Consider the following 18269-nt stretch of genomic DNA (forward strand, 5'->3'; position numbering starts at 1 on the left):
AGCACTTGCGGAGCCAAGGGGTGTGGATGATTGTCTATTTGGACGACATCTTGTTGATGGCGCAATGTTCCAGGAAGCTACTCCTTCAACTTCGGCAGACAGTGCCCCTGCTCCAAGGGCTGGGGTTTGTCGTGAACGAATAAAAGTTCTTTATCTCTCCTTCTCAGACAGTGGTGTTTCTGGGTTTTACCGTGGACTCGGTGCAGTGCACCCTGAGCCTGCCCTCCAGACAGATAGGGAAGATTCGTCACATTTTGCGTCAGACGATCTCGAGGTCCCACACATCCCTCTGCCAGATTGCCCGGGTGGTGGGGTTACTTTCTTCATCCATTCAGGCAATCTTCCCGGGTTCCCTCCACTATCGGGCCCTCCAGCGCCTCAAGGCGTACCATCTACGTCGGGGATTGACCTACGATCAGGTTGTTCCCTCTTCGCCGAAGTGAAGGAGGAAATGGCATGGTGGCTCGCCCATATGGAGGCCTGGAATGGTCGGGCGATCTTCGGTCCGGTTCCGGACTTGGTGATAGAGTCCGACGCCAGCAGAGCCGGTTGGGGTGCCTGTTGCGGAGAGTTCTCTGCAGGCGGAGTCTGGTCGTCCGAGGAGCAGGAACTGCATATCAACTGCTTAGAGCTGTTGGCGGGGTCCTTCGCGGTACTCTGTTGGACCAAAGAGTCAGTTTGTTCCTGTGTCCTGCTTCGGATGGACAACATGTCTGCTACGTCAACCACCTGGGTGGCCCTCGCTCCAAAACCCTAGCGGATCTAGGGAAGGATTTCTGGGATTATTGCCTGAAACACTACGTCTCAGTGACGGCGGAGTTCTTGCCAGGCCAGGCCAATCAAGTAGCGGATTGGCACTCCCGGCACTTGAGGGACTCCAGTCAGTGGAAACTGGACCCACAGGTCTTCAGGTGGCTGGACAGTCTTTGGGGCCAGTTCTCGGTGGATCTCTTTGCATCCCGTCTGGACCATCAGCTGCCGCGGTTCTTCAGCTGGGAGCCAGACCCTCTCACGGAAGCCACAGATGCTTTCCTCCAGGACTGGGATCCAGAGAGGTCGTACGCTTTCCCTCCGTTTTCGATGATACTGAGGGCGGGGGCCCAGCTTCGCCGCCAGCGAGCGGAGGTGGTCATGGTGACCCCCTGGTGGAGATCTCAAGTTTGGTTTCCAGTTCTTCTGGAACTTTCCTGGGATTCTCCAATCCTACTCCCCCGGTTTCCGCATCTTCTTCTCAACACGGACGGGGACCCCCATCCTCTGGTGATACAGAGCTCTCTCCACCTCATGGCGTGGAGGCTTTCGGGCGACGCTAGTCGCTCCCTGGTCTTTCGGGACCAGCTGAGACTTTCCTCTCCAGGGCCTGGGCCGGTAGCACAGCGAAACGGTACCGCTTGGCCTGGAATAAGTGGTCTTGTTGGTGTCTTCGACGGGGTCTGGATTCCCTGGTCGCAGGCGTCATTCCAGTTCTAAATTTTCTGGCGGACTCGGCTTCGGCCGGCCTGGCCTATCGCACTGTCAATGCGATGCGTTCGGCGATCTCAGCAGGCCACCACCCGGTGGAAGGTGCTCCGATTGGGGCACATCCTTTTGTCTGTAGGCTTTTGAGGGGTATTCGTCTTTCCTTGCCCCCTGAACCGCGGTCAACCTTGTGTTGAATCTTTTTTTGTCTTGGCAACCGAATAAGTATTTGTCCTTGAAAGAGCTATCAGCTAAATTAGCGATGCTTTTGTGCCTGGTTTCATGCAGGCGGGTTTCGGATGTGCGAGCTCTGGATGTTTCAGCGAGGGTTTTTTCACCTGATAGGGTCGTCTTCACTTTGGGGCGCCGTACGAAATGTGGGTCAAGGACGATTTCCTACCCGTATTTCGTCGACGTCCCCAAACTTTGTGTGGTACAATGCTTGAACGCATATGAGGAGGCGACCCTGGAACTTAGCCCGGCGGGCGAACAACAGCTACTGATTGCGTTGCGAAAACCGCACAAGGCTGTCTCATCACCCACCATTGCCAGATGGGTACGGTGGATCATGCAGGAAGCAGGTATTGATACGAAACAGTTTGGTGCACACTCGGCCAGAGGGGCCATGGCTTTGAAGGCTTTTCGTTGGAGCCCGCTTGGAGGACCTAATGCGCGCGGCGGACTGGTCCTCGCATTCCACTTCTAACCGGTTCTACTTTAAACCGGTGGTGGATATCGCACAATTGGTGGTAAGTAAGCTTTGAACTAGCATAATCTGAAGCCTCTGGTCCTGACATAGAATCGAAATTTGCCTAGCATAGTAACGGTAAGTTTCAATTCTATTAAGGACACGGAAGCGAGGATTATCCCTCCCTGGCCTTCTGCGGAAGCAATCCCCCCCCCCCCCCCCCCCCCCCCCCGTTCTGCATTATAGTCAGGTTTCCTCTAATGTGTGGTTATAACCTTCACTGTTCTCACAGTCATATTTTTTCTGATGGTGTACATAGGGATTTTTATCCTTGCACCGCTGACTTTGTGTATTTTCTTGCTTGGAAATGATGGTGCGAAACAAGACCAGTGATACTATGGCGTGACTCGCGCGAAGAATGAGGAAGTAGTCACAGGGAGGACGTCTTTTCTAGCCTGCATGGACTTTGAGGAAGGACTAAACTGTGGACTGCCTGACTTGCTGTCATGGGACTTGTAGTTTTTCTAATGAAATATTTTGTTGATGTTGTAGCCCTTTTACCTTTGTTTGGGGTTTAGGGCTCGTGTTATTGCTTTTTGGCTGCTGTGTGTTGAGCTAAATAAACAGCGAAGAAGGAAAAAAGCATAATCCTCACCTCCGTGTCCTTGAAACTTACCGTTACTATGCTAGGCAAATTTCGATTCAGCATTTAAACTTGATCTTGACCTTTTAAACTGACTTTTTTTCCAATGAACAGTTGCCTGTACAAAATGTCTTTACAAATAATGAGGGGAAGGCTGCTTGCTACTCTTCGATCTTATCAGAAGGTTTCCTTAGCTTTCCCTGCGTCTTACGCCTAGTTTTCTTTTGAAGCTCTGCACTAATAGTTTTCATTTGTTATACTGCAACTGGTTATAAAATGTTGATCACTGAAATAGTAGCATGTATCTTAAATAAAACAACAACGCTGATATACCAACATAGCTCTTTATCTAACAGCTGGAAAAGCATCCATGTGCATGAAGCTGGTTGCTTTCAATAAATTGTTTCTTGTAAAAAATAAAAAGTTACAGTCCGTGCTGTTTACTCTCGGGGTCGTTGCAGTTTTTTCTCTATTGACTGTAGATTTTTATCTTTACGAGCATTATGTCAAGGTTCGATTTGTCAGAATTTTTCTCGCAGTGAATGCCCTTTATTCCAGTCACATTGATTATAATACAATAACGCTGCCTTGTTTATTTGAAAAAAAGAGAAAGTTGCATTTATAGCCTGTCGGCTGCAAGCCATGTTCCCGGCAGGCAGTTTAAAAAAAAATCGAGTACCTACTCCCGCTACCAAAGCAGCGCTCATTTGAGCACTGTGATGGATGGATTTAGGGAAACCCGAGCAAACTACTGTTGCAGATATTGGCAGCTTGGCTGCTTGGAATGGTGCAGTCCAATTTCTGGCAGCCTTCTAACACGGTTTACAGTAATACAATTTTGAAATAACTGAAGGATGAGTCATAAGGGGCAGCATCATCTTCCCGTAAAAGTGCAAATCCTTGGTGGCTTCCTAAACTGATAAAATGCATGGCGGGCTCTAAATGAGGCAGAGGAAGGAGTAAAGGATCCTACTGAACTGAGAAACCAAGCCACCGCTATAAAATGTCCGCCACTCATAAATCAGCCCCGTAGTCCATGTGTGTGCAGTGCAGGGCAAGGAGAGAGCTAATCGAAGCGTTGACCGTTACTGTAACGGCTCTGCACTGTGACCTCTCAATTCTTGGCAACTGCAATGTTTGCTGTGAATGTGATTAGGGACTGCATCCCCCAGTGGGTTACTTTATGTAGCTGATATAACCTTAATGCTAGAGGTTTAATAATTCCACGCATTCATTTTATGACGAGCAACATTGGAATTATGTTGATGCCTCTGTTCCCATTATAACCTCAACATTCATTGAACGCGGGATGAAAGGCTAAATACTGTCCTATATAAACTTGCTTTGTGGTCCGGGAGTGCTGTTTTTTCCGGACCCAGATAGCTGCTTTATTATTGTGTTGTAATTGCATTTATATAGTGCTTACTGCCCCATACGAGTCATTGAAGCGCTTTTTTGGCGAGTAGCACATTACTCCGTAACCATAAAAGATTAGTGGTGAATTAGCATAGGGAAATATGAAAGTAATTTAAGTGGTGGGCATGTTCGTTATTTGGATTGAGAAGGATAGTGGATGGATAGAAAAGGGAAGGATTTGAATTTATATGGCTCCATGCATACTCAACATAACATTGCGTCTTATCTGCTAACAGCAGTAGCAGTTTTTTTTAATAATCCTTGCTTTTGATAAACCTTGTGTGCGGGTGATACTTTGTGCCTTGTTGCAAGTAAAAAAAAGAGGGTCTTAATCTCTAAACAGACGATAGTTCTGTGGTTTGAGTCCAATGGATGCTTTGGGCTCAGGCAGTGGCATACAGCTTGAACCTTACTTGGTCCGACTCCCCCCGGGCAGTACTATGTGCAGAGTATGCAGAGGCCATGTCTGATTCAGGCCGTAATGATGTTTAACCTAAAAAGGATGACCTTCTAAGTGGAGATGTAATGCAAAATCATTAAAGGAACCATCAAATGAATGATATCAAAATACACCTGAAATGTCCTACTGATAAAGCAACATTTAGAATGCCTACTGCTGGCGAACCTTAATGATGCTGGATTGAGTATAAAGAATGTCTTTTCTTAAAGATGAACTCTCAAATAATAAACGCAACAATTGTTAATGCATTTTGATTATTTATTGCGGTCATTAAACAGAATGAAAGTGACAAGTTATGTTACATCTACGATGAAGGGGAACGTAATGTTAAGCACCAGAAGTTAGGTAATATGTATAGTTTTGTGAGATGGCTGTGCGTGTTCCCATTACCAAGCACTGTCCCCCGCTTTCCTCCACCACTACTTTTGGCGGCTTTTCAGCATTTTTTGGTCTGCACCAGCATTCTGTCGACAAAATGTAATGTGATAAAAACAATATTCAATAAACTTAGTGTACATTTCACTTCATGTTGCCCATGCACTTAGTCGTAAACACATCTACTGTGTTCTTATGATGTGCCTCCACTTTCTTCTAAAAATGTATTTTTTTTCCCTTAGTTGACCACAGTCGTGTTAAATTGCAAAATGTTGAAAATGATTACATCAATGCCAGCCTCATTGTGATGGAAGAAGCCCAAAGAAGCTATATTTTGACACAGGTAAGACAAACAATATTACAAACAACTGTTTTGCGAGCTTTGGGGTGACTTTGCCATTTCTGAAGTAGGCATAAACTTACTGTTTCGATTTAGTGTAGGATTTGAAATATCTTGCCACTTGTATGATAGCTGGTGCCACTTTTGGATATTTTTAAATTTAGCAAACCTTAAAACTTGATATGTACTGGCGATAAAAAGAAAATTATGACTTGTAAATATTTAAAAGCTAAGACATGCCTTTGTTTAACTTGGAAGAATACAAAAGTGATGTGTGGAAGGCTTGGATTTATCTCAGCCACTGGTAATTACTGAGAACCACATTCCATTTCTTATTTTTTTGCATATTATTCTACTCTGACGGAGACCAACCATTTCCAAATCCGTATTACTCCACTGGTTAGAGGCGGCAGACCCGAGAGCAGAGGACGGCCCGGGACCAGGGTTTGATTCCCGGCGCGGCAGGCTTCGGGACCAGGGTCAGCGGACTCGATAATTCTCTCGCCTCGGTGCCCACTCTGATCAGCGATCACACTCGGCAACTCTGGGCTTTAGCTTGCCTCATCTTCACTAACGGCCCCACCAGACCGCCGGGGATGCCTGGTCTCACCCTGGAGATACCCATTAAGGGACCATCTCTCAGGGAAGCCAGGAAGGGTTTCGCAGCGGTCGAAGCGCCTTGGGACCCTCCGGGTAAGTAGTGCGCTATATAAATGCCTATACATACATACAGTTGGAACAGTTCAGACCGAATTGTCAAGCCAGATTCTCACTAGACATTAACACAAGCAACGCAGACCTTGTTTGCCCTATGAGCCACAAAAGTGTGATGCAGCTGTAGTCCAGTGGCACTGTGAGCGCAGAACCCACCCCTGTTCATATTGTTCACGCTAGATGCGTTTAACGTAGAACATGGAAGTGAAGAGTGGAATGCTCCAGTTCAGGGCATGTGAACAACGTGATGGAGAGGAGGTTACTTTCCTAGAAAATGTAAGTATATTGCTGACATTGCTTAGACAAGAGGGAGAGCATTCTTGACATTGAAGTGGGAGGAAAGGAGACGGCGTTGCCCGTAGAAATTAGAATAGGTCAGAGGGCTACTGATTAGTCTTCCTGAGAACTGCCTTTTGATAGAAGGTGGGAGTGAACTGTGGGACTGCAGTGTCTGTTGGTCAGAGATGGGTAGTTCCCGATCACTGTTTCCTTTGATTGTTGCTAGCCAGGTGCTGAATGCTCACTCTTCTTTATGCCCCTGTTGTAGTTGCTTTTGCCAGGAGGCAATCCCTCTTAAACAAACATTACTGTACACAAGGAATGAGTCCGGAAGTCAGCCTGAGAAGAACACATGAATGGAGAACCGACCCACATAGCTACTGAAAGCACAAGTAGTGGATACACAGCTCTTGTCGGCTGTACCTGTATTACAATGGGAGCTGTTGACCCTCTTACTTTTCTAGTTCAAAGTTATATATGACCAAGGATGGGGTGCTCCACGGAGTACCCTGAAAAATGCTGTGCAACCAGAGCTGGTGCCTGCCTGTCACTAGGCTTCCCAGATGTGAGGGAACATCACCATCTGGTCTGAAGTAAAATCTTTTTCCCTGTCTTGGAAGTACTCTGCCTCAGAAAAGGAAGGAGTGATCCAGGAGGAGCTGACTGTGTGGGCAAGAGTGGTTGACCCTAGAACTTATGATCTGTTCACCAGAGACTCCTGAGAGCATGACCAATGTGCTTTAGGTTGGGGTCTGTCACCCTCGCTGAAGCAGATGATCTTTGGCACCTTCCAAAGCGTGCTCGGTGAGTTTGCCCTGACAAAACATGCCTGCTGTTGGGCCTGTGGCTTTTGCTGACATGTACTCAAATAAATCCCTTTTATCGCAGCCCACACATGCCCAAGTGTGCCATATCAGACTGTGCTACTGTAACTTAAGCTGCTACCACAAGGCACTTATCCACTGTGTGTCATAGTGACCTATGAAATTGCGATCCTGAGTGCAGCAGCCCGAGGCGACGACTGGACGTTTTGCCTGATTGCACTGTCACTGCTGCTAAGAATGTAAGGCACTAGAATCTGCTTATCTGACAGCCACCCAGTCCTGGGACTCGAAGCAGACTGATTCTCAGCCTGCACCAGGACATCTGCCCAGCGGAGTTGCCAACTCACCATCTAGCATGAGGGAAAAAAGAATCCTGCCAAAATCTGTTGTGCTCAGCCTGCACATGCTTGCAGCCCCCTTTTGACTTTGCTTCATGGCTCTGCATCTGCTCAAGGTATCTGGGTAGAGGGCCGGTGTCCCCGAAGCTGGTGCGTCTTTTCAGAGTGGAGAGAGAACAAGGACTGACCCTTACTATGGACTAGCTGAGGCTTTTCAAGAGAATTTCTAAATGATGAGAAAGCTTAGAGTGGGAGATTGGCCACAGAGCTAATTCAAATCAAATAAATCTTTATTTGTATACGATTAATTAAAATCTTACCGAGAAGTATCGATCATAGAATAAAAAAAAAACTGACTGGGATACAAAGTGACTGAATATGATAGGTGTAATACTTGAAAGATATTTAACGGGTGATGCCGGGTGAGCCACACATTCAGGGTGACGAGGGGCACCGGTAACTTAAAATACAAGCGTGCAGCTACTATTAATCTTTGTGGGAGCTATCCGGTGGTGGCCAAGCCTGTGAGTATATTAGCTCCCCCAGGGAACAAGGTAAAGTGCAAATGGCAATTAAGTATAAAAGGACCTCTTGCTTAGGGTAATTATGGGAACAGCGATAAATTAACAGAGTGTGAACCCGTAGCTAGCTCTCAAGTGTGGCTTTAAAACTTCATTTGCATTTTCAAAGAGTAGAAGCGTAACTGAAGGCTGGTGGTTACGTTGCTGCGGGGAGCTTATTGTACATTCATATTTTCAAATGTATGCATGCATGCAGTTCGGTTAGGCATACAAATCGACTACATATACATTCACCTCGCTGTTTAGATCTGCTACTCGGCTGAAAACTTAATATTGGATGAGACTAGCTGCAGTTAAAAAACATGTTTACCCTTTGAGACTCACATATTCGGAGGGGGATGGATAGGGTTTAACAGGGTCACCTATTCCCTCAGCCACTGTCTCTGAGTACGCTTCTGTTAGTGCGCTGGGCCCCAGTCAAAGTCCATCGCACAAAGTGGTGGACCTGCAGTGTCTATGTGATGGTCCGGGGCAGTTAATTCACTGGAGGAGTCAAGCCACTGAGACATCTACATCCACTACGCTGCCTCAGGCCCGCTGCAGTTGCTCAGGCCTCAAAGCTTGCAGTTTCATTTGGCTGTGGGCCGTCTCAATGAGCATCTGTCATAAGGACAGCAGCAGTATCATGGGTCGCTCATGACATCGGCCAGTGTAGGGTCACCTCATTCCATTCACCAGGGCTCAGCCAGCGAGACCGCAGCAGCCACCCGCAGGCCTTTGGGTGGCTGGGTAGTTCACAGGGCCCACTGCTCCCGGTCGCTGTTAAGCAGAATTTGCACACAGGCTCTGGCTCGCAGTTCCCGGCTATGATGCTGCTGGGCTGGGACACTGGGAGCCTTGGCGCCCAGCGAGCCCACCTCGGCCTCCGCGTGGGCTTTCTGCAGTGGTGCCTCCCTCCCCCAGCTGCTTGAATCTGGGAGGGCTGTATGCCTCAATGTCAGAAGTGTGGGTAAACCGCCAGGCAGACCGCTTCCTCCAGATTCCAGCTGAGCTCAGTGCGGGCCGCCACAACCATGTGCTGCAGGGCCTGGGCGTCTGCTTTCGGCCTCTACACAAATGGCTCTGCGGGCTCCATTCCCAGGCCCATGTCAAGCCTTTGGTACTGGTACACATTCTCCAACAGTGGGGCTCAATCTTGCCCCGGCCACCCCAGAGCAGGTGCGCAGAGGGTACCCACACACAATTTCATGAGTAATATGCAGGCTGGTTTCAGGATTTTTAAGGATTTTGTCACAGGCCATCTGGGAGCTCTGGACCTTACTTCCTGTTGGCCTTGTTGTTTGGCCACGTCCCTCAAGGGTCATGTTAGCATCAAATACCACACCAATATTCTTGACTTTGTGGAGGCACAAGATCAGAACTATAACAAAAGAAACCTGCAAGCAACACAAATATTTAACTCGACTTTGCAGAACCACGCAACGACCTCTATTAATACATTCCAGTAATTGGATAGCTATTCCAGCATATAATTCACCTAAATAAAGTTAGGCTTATTTGGACAGTAGCTAGAGGGATCAATAATTGTGCCCAGTGGCATTGCTTACCCAGGTTCCTTTGGTTGGCAGTGGTTTCTATTCATGGCCATGGTGTGGGTGTGACTTAGTCCTGTGGGAGAGATGGAAATAGACTCCTCAGTTCACACCCAAGACATCCTCTAGCTCCCTACTGTGATTTCTACCCTCCTGCTTTATATTCAGGCTGTAATTTTATACAAACTCCATACGTCACACCATTGTTCTGCGATTGGGTTTTCTAACTTGAGGAAGAAACTGTGTTCTGTGGATGACTGAGGATTAGACAGACAACCATTTTACCTCCCTGACTGTCCGTTTTAAATCATTGTCCTTCAGTCCATGTTTGGCGGTTCTATCACCCAGTTGCTACCCTAGGCATTTGACTGGTTTTCAGGGCTTTTACTAGGGTCTTCAAATTTGAGCTAAGGTGTCCTATGTCAGTATTATGTAAGGAAGTGAGGGATTTGCTTGTAAGCCTGCCATTTCACTCCTTCTTTCTGCCCCTGCAGCAAACCTGAACTGCAGTATTTCTGAACTCCTCAGGCCACTCCTGGTAGTGAAGTGTTGCAGTGGTGGTGCGGTTGGAGCTTGCAGCATGCTGCACCAGACTGGCCTAGTTATGTGTGTAATGGGAACAGAAGAGGAAGCTCTTGCAGGTGGTTAGATCAGGGACACACACTATTGTATTGTGGAATGGCCCCTCCAATATAAGCATAATTTGCTCGGTTTTGGTACATTTATGCTTTAAGAAGAGGTCCTCCCTCAAATCAGAAATGCTCTTCTGCTAGATAAATCATTCTGCTGGTTATAAAACTTATCAATTGTCAAGTTGTCTGGAAAGCTTTCCCCGAGCAATATCTTAACCGTACCACCATGTATCTTTAGCTACTGGACATGACATTACCAGAGTGTATTGAGCACTAGCCAGTTCATTGGCATCGGTTCCTGTTTTTCCACATCTAATTGATTAAGGTCCAGAATCCTTTCTCTGTCTTATGTAGCAAATTTATTAGTATTTTGACAAGTACTAGATCAAATGTCTCCGGCAACCCTTAAAGATTAAAAGTATTGTCACAAATGTTCCAAAAGGTAGATTTAGGATCCACATGACAACTGCATGTAGTGTCTGATCGGAGCACAATGATGCAGTCTGCAATCCTTGTGCCTTCATACACCCAAAGACCATTAGGGAGTGGGAAGCCAAGTTCTGTAGTAGGGGAATCTCTGTTATAGTCATAATCTAGTGAATAGTCCCGCCCATGCGCGTGGACCACGGAGCAATCAAAAATAATCTCTTAAATTGTCAAAAAATGCAGAACTGCAAAGACACTTAGGAGAGAATTTAAAGACAGATAATGCAGCCTATATCCACAGGCTACACTGCCCAGTACTTCAACTAGAAATTCCACCAAAATAACCACACAAACACCACAGCTTGCCCAGTTTCCTCACAGAGAAAACTTGCCTCTACCAGCAAAAGCCTCTGGAATGATAGAGAGGAAGGAATGGACAGACAAGCACCATAGGCTGCCATTATGTGGCTCAAATAGGATACTGTGCCTTTAAGAAAACTTTCCAGAACTCTCTCAGTATCCCAGAATGCACAGCAGGTCCCTTTTACTTTCAGTTCTTTTTTCCGGTTCCTGCTAGCAGGACCCTGGAGCATTGAGCTCTCCCTTTCAAGGGTTTATTTGGTGATTTTTCACTTTTGCTTGTGTGTAGTGCTTGTTGTTAAGTACTAAGCCCTTTTTTTGACTATATTTTCAAAATGCCTGGATTATTTGACAATTGCCCAGAATGTGATAGAAAAAAGGCCAAATCCGACCCACATGGAGTGCATCGTCTGCCTCCCCTCTTCTTCTTATTTTTTTTTTCTTTTTTTTTCCAAGACCTTTATTGCAAAAGCATGAATTGACACAGCATAGAGCCTACAACCCCAAGGGCCGGCTGCGTTACGTACAGTTACCTAGTATCATTGTCAGAGTAACACAGCCCTTCAGCCGACATCCCGGAGGTCTGGCGGCTTGATAAAGCAAGGTATGCACAGGGCAGTCAAATTCGTATTCCGGATAGTCTATAGGTCTATGGTTTTTCTTTTTTTAAACAAACGTTATTGTTCGAAGCAGAGGAAATATTTATCTAAACAATCGCAGTCAATAATCTAGTCATAGAGCACATACAGCACAGCAGCAACCACAATCACAATCACTGAGGGATGGTAGGCCTGGTCATTTCCATATCTGCTGATGGGGGAAGTACACAATTCGCCCCTATAGGCATTCCAGCGACCCCATTTCTTGTCCCAGACTCCGGGGCACCCCCTAGTTTTGTAAACCGATTTTTCAGACAGCATGCACATGTCCATTGCAGCTACCCATCTAATCAGGAGCGGTTTGCGTCGTGAGCCCCATTGCATGGCTATTTCACTCTTCAATAGGAGGAAGCTTAGGGCCGCCCATCGCTGTTCAATTGCAGTTAAATCTGTGGGGTCCCATATATTAAGAAGAGCACATTTGGGGGTCAAAGGGACCGGTTTCCCTAGAGCATCAATCATTTTCTGGACGGCGCGATTCCAAAGGTCTTGGACCGCAGGGCGTTCCCACAGTGTATGATAGAAGTTACCTGTTAGGCCACAATGTCGGAGGCAGAGGTCAGGTGGGCGTCGGCCTATTCTGGCTAGAAGGGACCAGACATGTATGTTCTGTGTAATATTTTTAGCTGTATTAATCTGAATCTATGGTTGATGGCTGACTCGCGTGCGGACAGCAATGCTGACTGCCAGTCCACATCATCTAGGGTACCGACGTCCGTCTGCCATTTATCTTGCAAAAGGTGAAAAGTGTTTGGCATATTGTTGCACAATTTAAGTTAAGTGTAGGATATCGCTTTGGCCTGAAGGGGTTCTGATAAGAGGCTGTCCTCGAGGGGGTGAGGATTGTGGAAGAGAGGCGAGATCAGGGACGTTGGTGATTATGGCGTGTTTAATTTGGAGGTATCGGAAAGTCTCGGATTGTGCCAGGTCGTATGTGTTTTGCAGCTCTTTGAATGTAAGTAGTTTGTCCTTGTTGAGTAAGTCACCAATAGTGGATATGCCTAGTGTGTCCCATTTATCAAAGCCTCTGTAATTACAGAGGGTGCCTAGCTTGTATGAGGTCCAGAGTGGGGTGGACCGTGTGAGGGTGTTGGCCCACCAGAGTTGTTTGTTCGCACGGTGCCATATTGATAATGTGTGGGACATTGGGCCAATATATCGGGTGCGAGAACGTTTGCCGTAAAGATCCTCAAGGTAGCCGCCACGGCCTGTTTGATATTTTTCTAAGTTAAAGGCAGGGTTTGTGGGTGTGCCGTAGATCCACGAGTTGGTGGCGACCAATTGGGTTGCCCAATAGTAGAGACGGATGTTGGGGAGGGCGATACCTCCATCATACCACCCTTGCGTGAGAGAGATGAGAGCAATGCGGGGAGAGACGCAATCCCATAGAAGGAGGCGAAGGTCTCCTTCGATTAGGTTGAAATAAGAGTCAGCTATGGGAAATGGGCAATTTTGTAGGGCATAAAGGAATCGAGGGAGCGCAAGCATCTTAAATAGGGCAGCTCTACCTGGGAGAGAGAGGGGGAGCGTTCTCCAATGTGAGACGTCGGCATGGAGTCTCTAGAGCGGGCCTTTGAGGTTACGTTCATGTAACAGTTGGGGGTCCGGAGTAACAAAGATTCCCAAATATTTAAAACCGTCTTGGGCGATTTCGATGGAGGAGCCTCGCGGGAGAGGTGGGGGTGGACCATGGAGAACATAGTGCACCGATTTAGACCAATTAATAGAGAAGCCCGAGTATTTGCCAAAGTTGGTGACCACATGTAGCAGGCTGTTTAGGGAGGAGATATATACTAGGATGTCATCTGCGTATAATGAAATCTTATCGACTGTGTCAGCATTCCACCGAAGACCTTGGATGGAATTGTCGGTGCTAATCCAGTGAGCTAGAGGTTCAAGAGTGAGGGTGAATAACAGGGGGGACAGAGGGCATCCTTGTCTTGTACCCCTGTGTAAAGGAAAGCGCCTGGACGTATGTCTGTTGACATATACCTGTCCCCAGAGATCAGTGTAGAGTAGTAGAACCCATTGTATAAATTTGGGGCCAAAGCCAAAGCGAAGAGGTAAGACCTTTCGATAGAATCAAAGGCAAGTGTTGCATCGAGGGAAAGGATAGCTGTGTCTTCTTGGAGGTACGGTTTCCTACTCATGACATTGTGGACACGGCGGAGATTGAGCGCAGTGTTGCGGCCTGGCAAGAAGCCCGATTGATCTTCGTGTATTAGAGCGGGGAGAGCTGCCATGAGTCTGGTGGCTAGGAGCTTGGCAAGGACTTTTACTTCAGTGTTAATGAGAGAGATAGGTCGGTAGGAGCTGCAGTCAGTAGCTGGTTTGTTGGGCTTACGAATAACCACGATCGAAGCCAATTCTTGATCCTGTGGCAAGCAGCCGAACATTGCTTTAAGGTGCGGGAGGATCTCACCTGCCATACCCTTCAGGAATTCAATTGGGACGCCGTTGGGGCCCATTGCCTTGCCTGATTGAATGGCGAACAAGGCGTTTTCAACTTCCTCCGTTGTGAGGTCAGCCTCCAGCTCCTGCATCTCGGGCTCGGAGAGAGTAGGGAGCCTCATTTCAGCAAGGAGCAGTTTGGATTCTGCAGCGTTGTAGTGGGCTCTGGTGGTATAGACCCCTTCCAGGTGAGCGGCAAAGGCCTCCGCTCCGCTATATCTCCCGGATCTGTGACAGTAGACTGATCTGGCAGGGTCAATTCTGGGATCCACCGCGAACCCTGCTCGCGTTTTTCAAGCCATGCGAGCATCTTGCCCGCTCTGTCTCCCAGCTCGTAGACACGGTGACGGGTTTTTAAGAGCTTGGCTTGCGTCTTTTCAAGAGCCAGTGCTCTATATTCTATTTGTTTCGCCCGAAGGCGGGCCGTTATGTCGTCCGTAGGGTTCGTGTTGTGGAGGGATTCCAGGTTGATGATGTCTGTTTCTACTTGTAACAAGTGTTCACTTTGTTTGTGGATATAACCGTTCTTTGCCCTTGATTACTGCCTTATATGCCTCCCATATTGTTATAGCCGAAGCCACGGATCCCACATTTTCGGCCAAGTAGTATTCGGTGTGTTCAAGTAAGCAATTTTGTATGTCTGGGATTTTTAAGAGCCAGGGCGTGATTATTAAAGGGCCGCGTCTTTTGGCGGTGGTGTGTGAATTGCACAGTGAGTGGGGAGTGGTCGGAGATCCCTCTAGGGAGCCCCTCTGGATGGCGAAAGAACTCTAAATCTGTTGTGGGTGAGAATAGGTAGTCTATGCGGGAGCTACTATTGTGAGTGTTGGAATAGTGTGTATAATAAGACGTGTGTGGGTGGGATACGTGCCATAGGTCTTCGAGCCCCATTGTTTGTGTAAAGTCAGATAGGTCTGAGCTCGACTTATGTGAAGGACGCGGGGGTGCCGATCTATGGCATCATTCATCGTCCTATTAAAATAAGCAGGGGTCCCTGTGGAAGATCAAGCATTAGGCGTTGTAGGGTCTGGAGTGCGGCAGTGCCATGGGCTGGGGGGATGTAAACTGAAATGATATTTTGTGGCCTGCCTTCCCAGGTGGCCTCTACCACAGCAAAGCGTCCAAGGGGATCGGCCCACGTTTTTGTGCATGTTAGGGCCACGTTTCTTCGCACCAGAATACCGGTGCCCCTGGATCCAGAGGTGAAACCGGCGTGTACGAGTAATTTATAACCACCTCGGTGCAGCGCTTGGCACGCATTACCCATTAGGTGCGTTTCTTGGAGAACCAGGTCTGGAGAATGGCGTTTAAGATATTGCATGACCACCCCTGTTTTTATCCTATTGCCAAGACCGTTGACGTTCCACGTCATGATGGCAAGAGACGTTGTTGAGGGGGGTGTCATGGCGGCCTAAAGAAGTGATATTGTGCACGGATCAGTGGTTTGTGGTGTATTGAGTGCTGTCTATAGAAAATGGCTCCAAGGGAGAGGGCTACCGTGGGCCATTTGCGAAGCTCAGCATGGCCAAAGTCTAGGCAATAGATATATCGTGGTGACACATAGCTGGGCTAATAAGTGAGAGGTCGCTAGAGGTAGCGCGTGGGGTCGCGGCGCGCTGCATGCCACGTTCCATATGGTGACACATAGCTGGGCTAATAAGTGAGAGGTCGCTAGAGGTAGCGCGTGGGGTCGCGGCGCGCTGCATGCCACGTTCCATGATCAAGAATTTTCTGCAACGAATAAGAAAGAACAAAAACAGAGACCAAAGGAGTCTCTCCCGTAACTTCCCAACATTTCTCATCCCTCCCAAACCCACCCCCCTTGCTGTATCCCCCCTTAACAACCCCCCTCCCTGCGTCCCTGCCGCAGACTTAAAACTATCCACTCCCCAACTAGGCAGAGTGCCTGTCGCCCCCCCCCGGATATTGATGAGGAGTGTGGAGAGCCGAAGGTGCCCTCGTCAGCCAACAACAGGATGATGTCATCTAGTGCAAGTAAAACCAACTAAGATCAACAATAGCATTCACATAGTAGAAGTCATTGATAATACGTAAACGTAGGCTAGTCCTGCGCCTGGGGTCACATGGAAATCAGTGCAAACGGGGGACATAGTCACAAAGCACCACTCAGCCAATCCATGCGATAATCAACAATCAAATAGGAGTCTAGGCGTGATTGAGGTAAGGGGTGGACCGTGCTTCAGTCAAATAAGTCTCTGAAGAAGGGGCCCGATATGCACTTACCATCCAAGAGTAGAGTCTGAAGGTCAAAACGGAGAGCATACTGGTCTGAGGAGGAGTGGTTCAAGTGTTCGATCCAGTTTGGTTTTTTTTGTAGGTCGTTACTCTTCCTGCACATTGTCCGTGAACAGGTCCTGACTTTCCGGCGGCACCACTTCGTCAGAGCGATATGCGGATTTCTTGCGCCGGTATTGGGTGAAATTAGACTGTCGCCACCCCTCGAGCCAGTCCCAAACTTCAGCAGGAGATTCGAAAAACCAGGTCTTACCCTCCGCTTCGATGCGGAGTTTCGCAGGGAATAACATAGAGTATTTGATGGACTGTGCACGGAGCGCCCTCTTCACTTCCGGGAAGCTGCGTCAACTGGCCTGTACTTTCATGGTGAAGTCCGGGAAGATCGTGATCTGCGCGTTGTCTGTTCGTAAAGGTGGTCCCACTCATGCCGTTTGGATTATAACATCACGGTCGCGGACGTTCAACACACGGGCCATGATGGGGCGAGGGGGAGCGCCCGGCTTCGGTCTGCCCCCCGGAACTCTATGGGCCCATTCTATGGAATAATAATTGGGGAGGTGTTTTGGTTGGAGGTGTTGCAAGACCAATTTCTCCACGAAGAGGTCAATGGCTGGCTCCTTGAGGCGCTCGGGAACACCCAGGATGCGGAGGTTGTTGCGTCGGGCGCGTCCTTCGTAATCGACAAGGAGCACCTCCATCTGGTGTTGCTGTTTCTGCAGTTGGGTCACCTGTTGCTGCAGCGTGGAGGTGTCATCGAGGAGCGCCTGGGTTTTGATTTCAATGTCTTTCACCTTGGAATCCATTTTCCGGAGGTCGGCACGTAGCAGTGTCACTTCAATGTTCACCGAGTCGATGCGGGTTTCGAGTGAAGAGTGGACCCCCGCAATTGCTTCCATGACGTCGTCCAGTGTGGGAGAAGGCCTCACCTGCGGAGGGGGGGTTGCCGCTTTAAGGGTAGCATCCGGAGCTGTATCCTTGGGTTCCCCCTTAGAACCCCATGATAGTTTATTAAGTTGCCTTTGATTTGAAGGCCGGTTGCCTTTATTGGAGGCCATTGCAAAATTAACCCTCGCAGGGGGTTGTAAAGGCGGATGAAAGTGAGGCGCTCTCGTTGGAGAAGGATTGGAGGGGGGGAGAAGGAGCCCCCCACTGGCGATCTTAGGGGAGACAGAGAAGCGGACCTCGCGTTCTCACAATCCCAGTTCGAGAAGGGGGTCGGTATTTCCAAGGCCCAGGTGGAGGTGGCCCCGTAGAGCTGGTTGTTGATAAGGAGCAGGGGGTCAGGAGGAATCTCCCTTTGCAGAGTCGGTAGGTCGGATGTAGGCGAGCAGCAAGTGCCTCACTGGGCACTTTGGAGGGCCTTCAAGAGGATCAAGCAACACATAGTCCAATCCCAGCCCCTGCCAGTCGTCCCCTGCAATGCACTCAGGCAGTAGTGTTAATGAATTGGGGGGGACAGCGTCTGTTATGGTGCGTCTTGATAGGCCCCGGGAATTAAATTGCGGCGTCTATGCAGGCCCTTCAAATGCACTGACCTGTCTTGGTCTTGGCCTTCAAATCTGGGCAAGAGGCAGGCCGTCAGTTGTAAATCCAGTCCAAGGGCGTCTTGGTTTAGGGCAGAAAACGGTGAGCGAACCTGTGCTCAGTGAAGGTTTACCAGTGGTAGGCCCGAGCCGGGGACTTGCCTAGATGTTGGCGCCGGGCGGGTGGGGGAGACCCGAATATGACGTCTCGCTCCCCACCCATGGGGGCCACTGGCGCGTTAATGGGCTTCAGCGATTGGGAATCGCCCCCTCCAAACTCGACCGTAGGGTGTGCAGGCGCCAAGGGTCTGTGT

General features: G+C 48.5%; 1 protein-coding gene across 4 annotated transcripts in view; it reads left to right on the top strand.

Annotated features, from left to right (window-relative positions):
• Positions 1 to 18269, top strand: part of PTPN2 (protein tyrosine phosphatase non-receptor type 2) — a 567657-nt gene that overhangs the window by 269203 nt on the left and 280185 nt on the right. For all 4 annotated transcript variants that reach the window (XM_086965576.1, XM_086965579.1, XM_086965577.1 and 1 more), the window contains one exon: positions 5283 to 5383. In XM_086965576.1, coding sequence (XP_086821702.1) covers positions 5283 to 5383 — 101 coding nt within the window. The remainder of the gene's footprint in view (positions 1 to 5282; positions 5384 to 18269) is intronic.

Source organism: Lissotriton vulgaris, chromosome 4_1 (genome assembly GCF_964263255.1).
Source record: "Lissotriton vulgaris chromosome 4_1, aLisVul1.2, whole genome shotgun sequence".
Classification (NCBI taxonomy): Eukaryota; Metazoa; Chordata; class Amphibia; order Caudata; family Salamandridae; genus Lissotriton; species Lissotriton vulgaris.